This window comes from Calliphora vicina, chromosome X (genome assembly GCF_958450345.1).
Source record: "Calliphora vicina chromosome X, idCalVici1.1, whole genome shotgun sequence".
Lineage (NCBI taxonomy): Eukaryota > Metazoa > Arthropoda > Insecta > Diptera > Calliphoridae > Calliphora > Calliphora vicina.
Genome location: NC_088785.1, coordinates 3,322,707 through 3,338,214, shown reverse-complemented (window position 1 = coordinate 3,338,214; position 15,508 = coordinate 3,322,707). Strand labels below are relative to the sequence as shown.

At 31.1% G+C, this 15,508-nt stretch overlaps 1 protein-coding gene across 3 annotated transcripts in view; it reads left to right on the top strand.

Annotated features, from left to right (window-relative positions):
- Positions 1–15,508, top strand: part of zfh2 (Zn finger homeodomain 2) — a 140,856-nt gene that overhangs the window by 107,238 nt on the left and 18,110 nt on the right. For all 3 annotated transcript variants that reach the window (XM_065514745.1, XM_065514744.1, XM_065514746.1), the window contains one exon: positions 1,117–3,138. In XM_065514745.1, the coding sequence (XP_065370817.1) occupies positions 1,117–3,138 (2,022 nt within the window). The remainder of the gene's footprint in view (positions 1–1,116; positions 3,139–15,508) is intronic.

The window sequence follows — 15,508 nt, the reverse complement described above, 5'->3', positions numbered from 1 at the left end:
TTTTTACAATAGTTTTCGATATTTCGAATATTTGGTTTTTAATTTTTTTAAAACATTTGAAATTGTTGCACAAAATACATAACATTGAAAATTAAGATTCGAACAAAAATCGGTAGTTCGAATATTTGATTTTGAAGTTTTGAGGTCAGATTTAAATAAAAAAAAAATTGGAATTAGTTTTTATTTCCGATGAAATATGTTGCAATATGAAAATATTTGAAATTCGAAATTAAAAAAAAAAAATTTAAACTAACAAACATAAAAGTTGTTTAATTTTTGAAAATGTTTGAAAAAGTTCGAAGTTATTAAAAAATTAATTGTTTTTCCATATTATTTAAGATTCGAAGTTAAGAAAAATGCAGATTGAGTTGATTTGTTCGAAAAAATTTTAAATGTGTTAAGTTACAAAAAAATGTATTTTAAAACCAAAAAAAAATTCGTTTTATATTGTGAAATAGTATAAAATAATTTTGTTTCTATATTCGAAAGATATTAAAAAAAAACGAAACCCTTTTTAGTCTAATAAATCTTTAATATTTTTTTATTAAATATGTATTTATAAATTGTTTTCGAAATAGATTTTTTTTCAATTTGAAAAAATGCATCTTTGTAATGGAAAAGTACTTAAAGTGTTTGTTAAATATGTATTCCATTTTTCAGTATTCAAAATATACGAATCTTAATCATTAGTACGACTAATTAGCACAGTAATACTAATTAAGCAAATGAATACGAAGAATATTTGGTGATATACACATACATATATGTACATAAAATTGTGGCGGTTTCCAACTAAAATAAAAACTTGATTAATTCTAAGCTACTGTTTCTTAAAAGTTTTGTTTTTGGTGACCTAGATAAATTGTTTTTATATATTTTTTCATATTTCTCTCAAAGGTAACATGTGAAATATTGGTATCATGTAAATGGTCTATGAAATGTGCTTTCATTGAATTAAATTATTCTTTAAGTCCAAAAATAGAGTTTAGACGTTGTGTGAAAATTTTAGATCTTACAAACAAAAAACCAAATAAAATTGGAAATACTTATGTACATAAATGCAATATTTGATTTTGTTAAACGTTATGTATATGTTTATTCGACTTCCCTTTATAGGACAACAACATCCACGATTAGCACGTGGCGAATCATATTCATGTGGCTATAAACCTTATCGCTGCGAAATTTGTAACTACTCTACCACAACCAAGGGTAATCTCTCCATACATATGCAGTCAGACAAGCATTTAAATAATATGCAAGAGTTAAATAGCTCGCAAAATATGGTGGCAGCAGCTGTGGCAGTGGCCACCGGTGGTGTGGGAAAGTTGGATACGACACCAAAGATCAATTTAGCCACAACCATGGGCAGTTTGGCTTCGCAGCAGCAACATCAGCAACAGCAACAACAACATCAGCAGCAGCAACAACAACAACAACAGCAAGTGCAACATACACACAGCAATGTTGTCAACAGTAGCAGTATTGTTGGCAATTTGTCAACGTCAAATTGCGCTAGCTCGTCGACCAGTTTACAAGCGGGCAATGGCAGCAGTGGCGGAGTGGGTGGCAACAATTCAAATAAGCCAAAGCCCTCATTTCGTTGTGATATTTGCAGTTATGAGACATCGGTGGCGCGAAATTTACGCATTCACATGACCAGTGAGAAGCACACGCACAACATGGCTGTGTTGCAAAACAACATAAAACACATTCAGGCTTTGACATTTTTACAACAACAGCAGCAGCAACAACAACAGCAAACCCAGCAACAGCTCCAACAGGGTAACAACTTTATGCCTGAAGTAGCTATGGCCGATTTGGCATACAATCAGGCTCTTATGATACAATTGTTGCACCAAAATGCAGCAGCAGCGGCCGCACAGGCTCAAACTCAAGCGCCCGGACAAAGCCCTCTACCCGGCAGTTCGCCAGCTTTATTGTCGGGCAACAAAGCTGGCATTAAACTGCAGGCCACCTCTCCACCTGCTGCAAGTGAAATATCAACCTCACCTTATTCGCCAAAATCAAATGATTTAAGCTCGTCTGATCTGACCACCGGCAATATGGAGCCTCCCATTAAGCCGGACTTGTGGCCGACCACTTTATTCAGTTGTCTGGTCTGTAGCAATTTCAACACAAACAGTCTGGATGAACTTAATCAGCACTTGGTGATCGATCGTTCACGCCAAACTACTCCTACCGCCAACTCGACGAGATCAATGTCGCCCACAGCCAGCAGCATATCTATAAATCCATGTAGCAGCTCGTCGGGCTCGACATACTTTTCCGACATTATGATCTTTCAAAATAACAATTACATTTGTCGCTTGTGTAACTACAAAACCAACCTTAAAGCCAACTATCAGTTGCACAGCAAGACGGACAAACATTTGCAGAAATTAAATTTTATCAATCACTTGCGTGAGGGAGGTTCATCCAACGAGTACAAGCTGAAATACTATCAACAGCAACAACAACAAATTGGTGCCAATACAGTGCAAATCAAATGCAACTCTTGTGATTTCTACACAAATTCCATACAAAAGTTGTCGCTGCACACGCAGCATATGAGGCATGAAACCATGATAATGATATTCCAACACTTGAATTACTTGTTGCAACAGCAGCAGCAGCAACAGACCTGTAGTAGTAGCTGTGGTGCGGATGACTCCTCTACAAACATTAACAGTGAAACGGCGCCACTAAGTCTGGTAGATGGTGGCAGTACACCAACATCATCAGCAACACCAACAACAGCAGATGCATCGTCATTATTATTATCTTCATCGTCATCATTAGCAGTAACAGCAACAGCCAAACCAGCATCAGCCATTCGCTGCAACAAATCTCTGCTCTGTCATCTGTGCAACTTTAAAGCCAATTCATTGCTTGAAATGATACAACATGTGAAGAGTATACGTCATTTGCAAGTTGAACAATTTGTTTGTTTGCAAAGACGCAGCGAACAACTGGAGACACCCAGCCTTGATGATGTATTTAAGTTGTGCAATAAATCTCAACGCAACAACGATTCAACAACACCAACAAGCTCAACCCCAACTCATACTTCTAACATAATCGATAATAAGACGTCATCGGCCTGTTTTACCAATTTTATTGAATCAGAAAATGAAGGTAAGTCTGTCTGTCTGTCTATAACTCTCAACAAAAGTAAAATTTTAATTTTTATTTAATTTTTATTTTTTGTTTACAATAATTATTTAAAAAAATTCAGTTTGTTATAAATTTAACAAGAAAAACTTCAGTAATACACTGATTTTTTAAATTAAATATCATTATGAGATGACATGTTTATGACATAACTATAACATAAGTTCAGGGGAATATTTTGTATTACGCTCAATCTACTTGACTCATATACAATTTGGAAATTTCACCTACAATGTTCTTGCATGGCAAATACATAGTTATAAGACTGCTGTACACTTTTCATTCATTATTTATAAGTTTTGTTTTAAAAAAATATTCTGTTAATTGAATAAACTGAATTTAAAATTAAAGTCGAAGAAGAAGATTTGAAATACGATAGCCACAGGTTTCAACACATTCGTTTCACCCAAAAATATGTGTATTTGTTCACTTGTTCTATGTCAAAAAGTATTGACAAATTACAATATAAATGAATTTTCCATCCCTGCCTCAGAGTTTCTTTCCTTGAGAATAGTATTTATTGAATTTTGTTACAAATAAATTTTGAGCATAAATGGCTCAAAACATTTGTAAATATTTTATTACAAATATGGAAAAAAGCAGGGTGCCAAAAACTTCAGGCGGCCACAGTTCTAGTTCCAACACATTTCAAACAATGATGCATTCATTGAGTTTCCTTAGAGACAAAACATTTTAGTTTAATACTCATGAGTTAAGAGACGCTAAAAATTTTAAATTGGTTTGGTTTGGCCTACCACAACTGGATACCAAGACAATGGGCGAAGAGTTTTTCAGCTCACATAATATAAAACCTGTAAGCGTAAAGGAATTTGAAAGAAAAATATCTAGTGTAGACGACGAGCATTATCTGATCGAGTTTGACCGTCAGCATGTATCAATGAGAGAGATTATGAAAATTTAAAATTTTATTTTTGTAATATTTATGTGTTTGGAGAAAACCGCTAAAGGACTAAAAAGGTCCCACACAATGCACCAACTGTGCTATGTATGGACAAATAGTATGATTATGATTTAGTATGTTATGCTATGTTATAACAAAAGCACTTAAGGAATGTTAATCATAGAGCTGATGACCCAAAGTGCCCCAATCGGCAAGAATATTTAGAGATCCGGCATCGAGTAACATATAAATCTAGGGCTACCAGCAAAAGACCTAATGTTTCTTATTTTAACGAAGACGAAACCCCCAAAATAATACTCGTGATTACCGCCCTTATGAAATATGTATTCTTAGTTAACAAAAGTAATAATGATTACGTTTCAAATGAAACATATTTGGAAATGTATTGCTGTCTAAATCAAAACGAGTAATGCTGAGACCATTTCAGCACAATTTATGAGTCATAGTTAACAGATGAATTGGGTCCAAAATTGTTAAATTTTGAGAAATAATTCGTTATCGCTTCGTCAAAATTACAAAAAAACAAGTCAGAGAGCTATATTCGGCTGTGCCGAATCGTATATACTATTTACCAAATTATACTTCAAAATACAAATTTTAAATATTTCTAGGTAAACAAAATTTATTTTTTTTCCAAAGTTGTTTTTTGTTCATTAGTTGGAAAACATTTTTTTCGAATAGTTATTTTAAATTTTAAATTTTTTTTTAAATTTAAAAAACAAATGTTTGTTTTTTTATTTTTTTTTTGGTGAAAAAAAAAATTTGTGTAAAAAAAGGTCTTTGAAATATCTATCATTAGATATCCATATTGTCTATATTAATGACTTAGTAATCCAGATATAGGTCAAAAATAGGTCAAACATCGAGGTTGTCCTGGTTTTTTTCCTCATATCTCAACCATTTGTGGACCGATTTTGTTGATTTTAAATAGGAAAGCATGTCTGACAGAATTATTGAAGATTTGGATGCCGAAGATATCTGGGGTCTTCAGAAAATTGATTTCAACAGACATACAGACAGATGAACATAGCTTATAGACTTAAAGATTTTAAAACTGGGTGACAAATGAAATCAGGTTATCCAGATTTTTATTTTAATAACTTAATATCTATAGTTAAAAAAGCGTTAGCTATTAATTTCGCACATATTCTTGGCAAAGAGAAATCTCTGATATTAGTAAAATGTCAATTTGTCAGAGAAATAAATACAAACGAAAATATCAAAGGTATTGGTTGGGCCATTAATTCTAAAAATCAATTAAAAATTTGATCGATTTCCGAAATTCATTCTGGTCAAAATTATGTTTGTACAAAGTTTCTTAGACTACTTTTCCTTAATAATGTGATAGTAGTCTCATTGTTTAATTATTTAGGTGTTCATTGTTGTAATACTTTAGTTAATCCACAAAACAATGTGACTAATTATTTTATGAAAAATATTAAAGAGATTAATATTTCATTAATTATTTAAATTCTGGTTTCTGTGCTATGTAAAAAAATACTTATTGTGGTGATTTTATTACAACGAACGAACCGTTAAAAATTTTCTGGAATAAAATGTTTATAAATAAAACATTTTTCAAAAGAAAACATTCTTCAATAAATATATGTGTAGTGTGACTTCTCATAAGTCGTACTTTTGGTATTAATTGATCATACAAATTCTGAAGTCTTTTTTTAAAGCTTAAAACGTGGTTAAAGATTTTTATTTTATTTAAGAAAATGTTTCGTTTTTCTTTTTGTCATCCAATTTACAATACAGAACAAAAAAAAAAACAAAAAAAAAGGAAAAGTGATTCTTCTAACAATGCGCATATTTATATGGTTCTGATAAACACACAAAAGGCAACAAAAATAGCAAGAGAATTTTGTTTTGGTCACTCGGCATGGTCGAATTTGATTCTCCACTATGTAGACAAATTTTCAATTCTTATGAGAAATTTCTGAATTTATTTGCGGTTAATTTAAAAAGCCGTTAGTTATCGATTCGAAACGTTTCATCAGATTCAGTTTTGGTGGCCCTGTGCAATTTTTAAGCTATTTAAAGAATAGCGGTATTTTAGAGACAACGGTTTTCGATTATGTCGGTAACGGCAGTCGAGCTGGAAGAGTATTTTAGGTATGATTTAGATTGTTTTCGTATGTATTGTTCTCTCGTGGATCACTCTAACCGTGGACCCAAATACCTAATTATTCAAAGAAACGGAAAGGAATAGGATGGTAGAAGAGTATTGGACATTATATATGTAATGCAAATGAAACGACAAACTTAAATAGTACACCAGTCGCCACCACCTTCATCACCTATGGCTGTGTCCGGGCATATAATAATAAAAATAAAAAATAATAAAGATCTTACATACAAACACATACATAAATTTGAAACAACGAGTAAAGCTCGTACATTCATATATTTAATTCTTTGAAATGATAATGGCATTGGCGGTAATCTTGGAAACAAAACAAAAAAAAATACGTACATACCTACATCTATATAGACATTCATACAAACTATATATGTATGTATTTATGTTTGTATGTATGAATACAGTATCCCCATAAGACCTAACAATTCAGCCACTTTAAGCAAGCCCCAGTCGCTCGCTATAAATGTAGCTTGAACAATGTATTTCAAAAATCATCATCATCATCGCCTTCACCATTGTCCTCATTGCCACGAACATGATAATTGCAAAGAAACAAAAAAGCCAAACACACACACTAAACCCTTACTTTGCCATTGCCATCATCATCATCACCATCACCATCATCGTCATTTATAAAGGACTCGAAAGTAACAAGACAATGTCATGCAAAAACATACACGGGCATTTATCCATAATTCAAGATTTACAAACGCTTGTTATTATTGAAACGAGAAAAGAGCAAAAGCTAAATCAAATTACAGGCAAAAGTATTATTCATTAAAGATTATGAATGGTTTAGCATACGACGATTGTTAAGAACAAAAAAAAATATCAACAAAAATGAAATAACATAATAATAAGATAAATCTGTTATTTTCTACAAATCAACTCGATTAAAGACAATTCGATTCGTTTCGATTCAGTCATTAATTACATCTAAAAAAAAACAACATATGACCACAATCCATCCGATTTTTACCAATTTCGGTAACACAGAATCTACTTTTGTATGGGCTGCACGCCAGGGATACATCCTATATAACAAGTAAGAGAGCTATATTCGGCTGTGCCGAATCTTATATACCCTTCATCAAATTATACATATATCAAAATACAAGTTTTAAATATTTTTATGTAAACAAAATTTATTTTTTTTAAATTTTTTAATTTTTAAAAAAATTATTTTTTTTTTTTTTTAAATTTTATAAAAAATATTTTTTTTTGGTGAAAAAAAAATTCGGTTTAAAAAATATTTTTTCCAATTTTGACCCATTGTAGGCCCAACTTACTATGGTCGTATATACGTCGTTGCAAAGATCTTTGAAATATCTATCATTAGATATCCATATTGTCTATATTAATTACTTAGTAATCCAGATAGGTAAAAAATCGAGGTTGTCCTGGTTTTTTCCTCATATCTGCCATTTGTGGACCGATTTTGCTGATTTTAAATAGGAAACTTCTCGAAAGCATGTCTGACAGAATTATTGATGGCTGCTTAATCGATTCCGCTATATATAAGGATCCAGAATATATATACTTTATAGGGTCGGAAAATTATATTGTGGAAATTACAAACGTAATGACAAACTTATATATACCCTTCTCACGAAGGTGAAGGGTATAAAAATACATAATTCCCAACTAATTAAAATGCCCAACTACATAAACATGTTTATTTTGCTTTGCCCAGCATGTTTAACGATATATCCAGTCATAACTGCGAAAAACTTTAACCCATAACACTATAGTAGTGTTATTTTGAGAAGTATCCCACTAACCCTGTTATTCAGCTTGAATTGAAAAGTGTTTATTGACAAAACAGTTTTTTACTAAATGCTTAGACATTTTACAATATATAAATAGTTCTGTATTCTGCAAAATCTTGCGTAAATTTATTACGTCGATTTTTTACCGAGGGAATATTTTTTGGGGTTAGATGAAATAATAAAGTGATCAAGATTTCGTCCTTTTTCTAATATAATGACGACATATTCCAAATAATATTAAATTGACCATAAGGTTTACATGGACAAACAGCCAACAAATAAAATGAAATGCAATATCGAATTTTCCCTAATCCAAAAGTCAACTGTAATAAAAAAGCTCCCTAAAGCATGCAGTACAAATTTAGATATTTTATTTGCAAATAAATGAGAACAGGCGTATGTTGGTTGGAGAAACTTGAAGAACTAACATTAGTAAAAGCTACCGGGCGAAGCCGGGCGGTCAACTAGTTATAAATAAGAAAATCATGTAAAAAAGCTTCAAAACTGAATTTTTTACGAGTCCAAAAATAATCGATTTTGAATCCGAAAATTGAGAAAGTGTTGAATTTGCGTATTCTTTTGGGCGAAAAACTGCTATTACTCTTTGCAGATATTTTCTACATTGGTTGATATATCTCAACAGGGATAGCTCTAAAATATAAAACGTCTAAAATCTGAGTGTACTAAAATCTCAAAATGGGCAAAAGATTTTCATATGTATTCCAAAGCATTCATATTAATCTAAAAAAAAATCTAATGAAGTATTTCATGTTATCGCTATGATTGAATAGTTCAATTAAACTTTTTATTATTGGAGTTGGCTTTGAGAAGCTGTGTTAAAAAAGGATGGGGTGTTGTTACTATAAAAAACTTCATTTGCTGATGTTCTTTATAAATTTAAATATTTCAGCAGGGATTTACTTAGGTACATATACCTATGCTACATATAATATCTGCAGTGTTCAATATTGTTAGTTGAAACGTTGGTTGGTTGCTTGGATGGATGCTTTACTTGACCCTTAAGGAAATTATTACAAATTACTCAAGAATGCAAAAATGATCATGTGTATCCAACAAATTTACAATTAGTGCCGTTGTGCACACTCGCGCGTTCACGCACTCACTCACATACACACATTTGCAAACATACATATCAAAACATTACCATCGATCGATTCAACCATGCATACATATTATTGAATAATTTTAAGCTTCGATTTTAGAGAGAACCCAAAAAAATAAATAAAAAATAATGAAGAAAACCGACAGACAAACCAAGAAGGAAAAGGTTATGGTCTCGATCATTTTGTACTACTGGTAGCATCAACGACACCACTACCACCACCACCACCATCGCCATCACTACCGCGGCTGGCTGCACTATCAAGAGTAAATTAATGTTTTCGTCTATCTAGCAATCCATCCGTCCATCCAAACTCTGCATACTACCAGAGCATACAAACGAAAAGTAACTAGTAATCATAATGGAACAATAACGTGTAGGTGCCCAGTAATAATACGAAATCGAAATGCTTGATTTTATTGCTTAAGGAAAACCAATTACATTTACAATAGCAGTTCAGGAACAGAACACAAACAACAAAAAACTGAAAAACAACGTTCAAAACTGAAAAAGGAATTAAACAAGATTTTGTTTCCATCTTTTTAAAAATATTTTTTGTCCGTTGTCATGAGGGCATAAATCACTTAAAAATGCTGTTCGTAAGTATAACTTTTTAGAAATTTGATTCAATTAAACCAACCGGTTCAGAATGCTGAATAATATTGTTTTATTACATATTTTCCACAACATGATTAAAACAAATAATAATTAAACTGAAGAGTAATTATTAAACTGCTTTACAAATATCATTGGTTTTGGAAAGACTTGCACTTGCAATAAAACATCTATATATATAAAAATGAAATGGTCCATGTATGTAATGGCATCACGTGAGAACGGCTGGAGCGATTTGGCTGATTTTTTATTCGATTCGAAATTTTCAGGAGATAGTTTGTAAAGAAAAGAAATTCAAAAATTCCGGGTAAAGCTCGGGAATTTTTTTTTTTAACTGTAATAAAAAAGCTCACTAAAGTTTTTTAGATATTTTATTTGCAAATAAATAAGAACAGGCAGGTATATGTGGGTTGGAGATACTTGAAGTACTAACATTAGTAAATGCTACCGGGCGATGCCGAGGCGGTCAACTAGTTTCTAAATAAGTTTGAAAGTCCTCAACACAAATAAGGCTAAAGTTTTAAAATTGTACGGGCAATTTTGGAAATTCTCCAACCTTATATACCAAAGGAATATCGCATGGTTATAGAAGATGAAATAGTTTAGTTTAAGTTTTGAATTTAGATCTAATGGAGAAAGGTGCCTCAAAGTGAGGTACCTGGCTATATTTATATATATATATAATTTAAATCAATACAAATTTTCTATTTTTCATATGATTTGTACTATACAGCGGACATCAAATTATACAATATATCATCAAGCCGCAATACCGAAAAAATCGTACTATTGGAAAATATTTTTTTTCTTTGTAAATATAATACGCCTTCGCATGTACATATACATATGTATGGGGACAGTAGAGTATTTATTTTATTTTTATTTTTTAAACAAGAAAAAATATATTTCAAATATTATAAAACTTTATTTATTTATTCCATAAAAATTTTAAATGCTGTGAACTACAGGATATGCGTAGTACATACATGTTATTCGTACTACTTGACGTCCACTGTGTATGGAATCTAATAGTTGAAACTTGTGTTGCAAAATGTTCTGCTTTTATTCACCGAATCCTGCGTCTCGCAATCGTATAATAAACAAAAAAAAAGCATTGATATTTTAACAAATAAAGCTTGAGTGTCTGTAATTCTCATTCACTCTAGTGTTTTATTTGTATAATATCTTTAGTTTTTTGGGAAAAGGTTTCCTGATGATCTGGCCTAAGCAACCAGTGAAATGCGCATAGGAACTAGCTTATCTCCCAACAATAAATTTCAGTGAATTTTTCAATTATTGGGAAGTCAGCATACTAATTCTTAACAAAAAAAAAATAATCATGTTAAACAATTTAACGGAACTGAATATTCAAAAAACAATTCTTGGCTAACTTCGTGTATTTTTCACAGAATTTCTGCTGATATTTTTATCTCTCAAAGATAATATATCTTAAGGATCAATCGACTCTGAAAGAGATTAAAAATGGATGCAATGCTTCATTCATTTTATATATTGGCTGGTTGTCCATGTAGACCTTAATGTTATTTGGAACATGTCGTCATTATATTAGAAAAAGTACGAAATCTTGATTATGATCACTTTATTATTTTAAGTAACCCCAAAAAATATCGCCTCGAATTAGGGCCTTTATTATTCTAAATTTCTTTCACACAATTGCTCACCACTTTCAAAAAATCTCTTTACAACTTATACATAATTGTAACTGGCGTGTGGTCTGATTTTAAAGTACATTGTAGTATATATTTGTTTTTTTTTTTGTCACGCGACAATTTTGAAAATCCCTGCAATAAAACTCGTTACACCTATGGATTATATATATTTTGTATATACTTTATGGGTACGAAATGAAAAAGTGGAAATTACAAACAGAATTGACTATATTTTTTGAATCTTTTTGGTATTAGGAGAAGATGCTGTTCCCCATTGCTGGATACCATACGACCATATTGGTTTTTTAAACACCTTATACAAGGGAACCTAAGGAGTCAGTACATTTGAATATACGTCAATTGTATATGTGTCACTATTGATTCAAAATGGTGGGTCCTTACATGGTTTTGTATGATATTGTTTGACAACTACATATATTTTCTTAAAGTAAGTGTGACGTTAACACATTTTTTAGCATTAACTTTTATTTTCCACTAGTTGACCGATCCGGCTTCGTGCGGTATCTATTTACTAATGTTAGTTCTTCATGTTTCTCAAACCAAATACACCTGCCTGTTCTTTTTTATTTCCAAATAAAATATCTAAATTTGTGCTGCATACTTTAGGGTGTTTTTATTACTGTTGACTGGACTCAAAAAAAAATGTCCGAGTTTTACCCGGAATTTTTGAATTTTTTTCTTTACAAATCATGTCCTGAAAATTTCGAATCGAATAAAAAAAAATCAGCCAAATCGCTCCAGCCGTTCTCACGTGATGACATTACATACATGGACCATTTCATTTTTATATATATAGAAGAAGATTTGTGAAGTCATTTTTCGAACACATTCCCTATTACCCATTAAGGCGATTTGTAATCTATTTTGACATTAGTTGAGACACTGATTCCTGCCAATTACATCTGAGCACATATTTTCTCCTATAAGAGATTCTATATTTCCATGACATTTTGAATAACCGCATTGGTCGAAATATCGGTAAAAATATTAACCACGGATTGATTGCACCTCTTGCTAATTTTTCAATTAAATTTTTGGTGGCAAGTGTGAACTAACATTCTATATTTTGTACTTTAGCCAATTTGTTTTCTTGTTAGGGAAACAAGTATGTACTATGGTTCTCAAATTTATGTACATATTTATTTAAATTTGACTGACAATGAATGGTAGAGAGTTTGTCGTAGAAACAGAAAATGTTTTATAGGTAATATTCATAGCTGCCAGATTTTGCGATTTTTTATTATTATTTTTTTTTTAATAGTAAAGTAGCGATTTGACAATTTTTTTCCTATTTTCTGCATTATGAAAAAATTACACCATTTTATAAAATACCTAAAGAATTTCCGCATTTTGTTGGTAAAATTGAATAGCAATACTAAGATTTTGAATTAGAATTTTTAGATTTTAAATCGAAATCTAATCAGGGTTGTCAGATTTTTTTACCTCCATAGCCAAAAGCTAAACGAAAAATCGCCAAATATCGTCAAAATAATTTTTTGGAGTTTTTTTATTGTAAAAGACATACATACTAATTTTATGTAATATAAAGTCAATTTATTTCGGTTAAAATCTAGTGCATTAGTTATTTATATAAAATTGATATCAAAAGTATACATTGTATTAGATCTGAAAATAATGTTTTTTGTTGGTATATTGAGAAAACCAAAATTGTTAACGGATAGTTTATCGATAATAGGCAGTTTGTCGATACATTGAGAAAACGGGCCTAAGCCTTTAAAGTGAAATGTTCCACATGCATCTCAATATTTGTAAACTTGTGGCCAAAAATCTAACAAATTTTGTTGGAATTTAACCTTTAATGATCTGAGTCCAATTGATATATGCTAATTTTGACCATTGCAATTCATATTCCCCTGCAGATACTTTTGGATTGAAAAATAAAGTTAATGAATTTTGAACTACCGAAAATGTTGATTTCATTTCAATATTGAAAATTCATTAAAAAGAGTTATATTTTCTGGTAACAGTTTAAGCATTTCTTTTAAAAGCTTTTTAAGTACAAAAAACTATTTTCTTTTAAAATTTTTATATTTTGTAATTTCATTGCATTTATGTGTCAAAATCGATAGATTCCTGATTCCAACGAATCCGTCGAACCAATAACCAATTTTAATGAGCATATTAAGTTATCAATATTTCCATTATTACTTAAAAATTACGGCTTAAACATTTTAGAAGAAAAAATTAATATTGTTGAAACTATTTGATCATGTATGCTACCTGCATACATATGATCAGATTATAAATGATTAATTTTATTAACTATTGGGTTAATAAATATCAAAAAAAAATATTTCAAGAAAAACAAATAATTTGTCTAAAAACGCCAAATAAATCGACAACTAGTCTGTAAATCGGCATGTCGCCAATTGAAAATTTTTCCACGTTTGGCGAGAAATCGCCACATCTGACAGCCCTGAATCTAATCACGGAAATAAAACGTGGAAATTCTACAGGAGCTTTTCCAATTTCGAAAAAATTTCTTCAGCATATAATGCAATTTTCAGCAATGTTTTTGATATATGAATTTTATGGGGATATTGACGATTTTTCGCAAATTCATCTGGCAGCACTGGTAATGATAGTGATCTTGTTGCAACAGTCATAAGGAGAATAAAACAACAAAAGTATATGAAAAAAAAAGAAGAACGGAATGATGGAAAAAATAGCGAATTTATAACAAAACAATGCCTAGAATCTAGGCATTGTTCCTCAGTGCTCCAAAGGTATGCTCTGCTAGAAATGTGGTGCATTATAGACGGCATGTCATGACATGGATGGGATGATGGTGGTGTGGTAAAAAGTGTTATTGTTTGGTGTTTGGCTTGGTTGTTATGGTTTTCTTGTAGTTGTTGTTAAAGGTTGTTTAAGCGTTGGTGTTGCCAATGCCATTGCCACTGATTGTTACTGGTACTGCAGATGCGTCGTTATTTACTGGTTATTTTCTTTTGTCTGTTTGGCCGGCTGTTTGTTTCTGTCTCTCTGTGAGTAAGTATGTCTGTCTGTCTGTATGTATGCTCATGATTATTGTGTGCTGTTTTTTTTAAAAAAAAAAAAAAAAACTTTTGATTCAGGCGTTTGCATTTCAGGGATTATTTCTTTTTTTTTTTCTCTAAAAATTTTTTCCACTTTAATTTCCATTTAGAGTTTCTTGTAGTATATGATATGATATTGTATGGTTAGGTTGGTTTTCGCGGTTGTATGGCTGTGGTTGTTTTTATTTTATTTATTTTTTTTTAATTCGATGCAATCAAGCGGTATGGAAATTGCTTTATACATATTATCTTTTTTTATATTTCGATGTAATATACAAATACATACATACATACATACACACATATAGGCGATTACATTAATAAATACATGCTATACTGCTAGCAGGATTCTTAAAATTGATCAAGATGAAAGAGGGAACCAAATCCTGGTACATGTTTCAAACATATCACATGGTGTCCCTGGCAATTGTTGCTCAGAATTTGTGAAAATAAGTACATAAAAGTGTTCTCTATGTGCGTTAACGATTTTAAAACATTCTTTACATTTGGTTCCATTGGGTCAATATCAATATGTTACAATGTTAAAAGCTTTTACAATATGAACTTCTAGTAGATGATGTAGATGGATTTGGCTCCAAAGAAATATTGAAATCTTAATTTTCGTTGACGTTACATTTCTAACTGTCTTTTAGCATCCAAAATATAACACAGTTTTAACTGCATTATCGAAATGGTCGTTCGTGACCACATTTCTTTTTATATCGACTTTTTCATTTTTTCACTATTTCATGTTATTTGTTATTTGGGTGTATTTTGTACTTAAATATCTCTAATTGTACTTTCAGATGATATTCACGTCATATACAATTGTATGTACTATATATTACATACATACATTACAGTTGTTAAAGTTTTCGTAACATTACAACGCTCTACGTAACATGTATACTTTTCTTGTTTTCGACCTTATTTTCGTAACTTTTCAGACCAGTAGCTAAATAAAGTACTATGTGAAAGAGTAGTACCAACTTATGGTACTTTAAATTAGAGT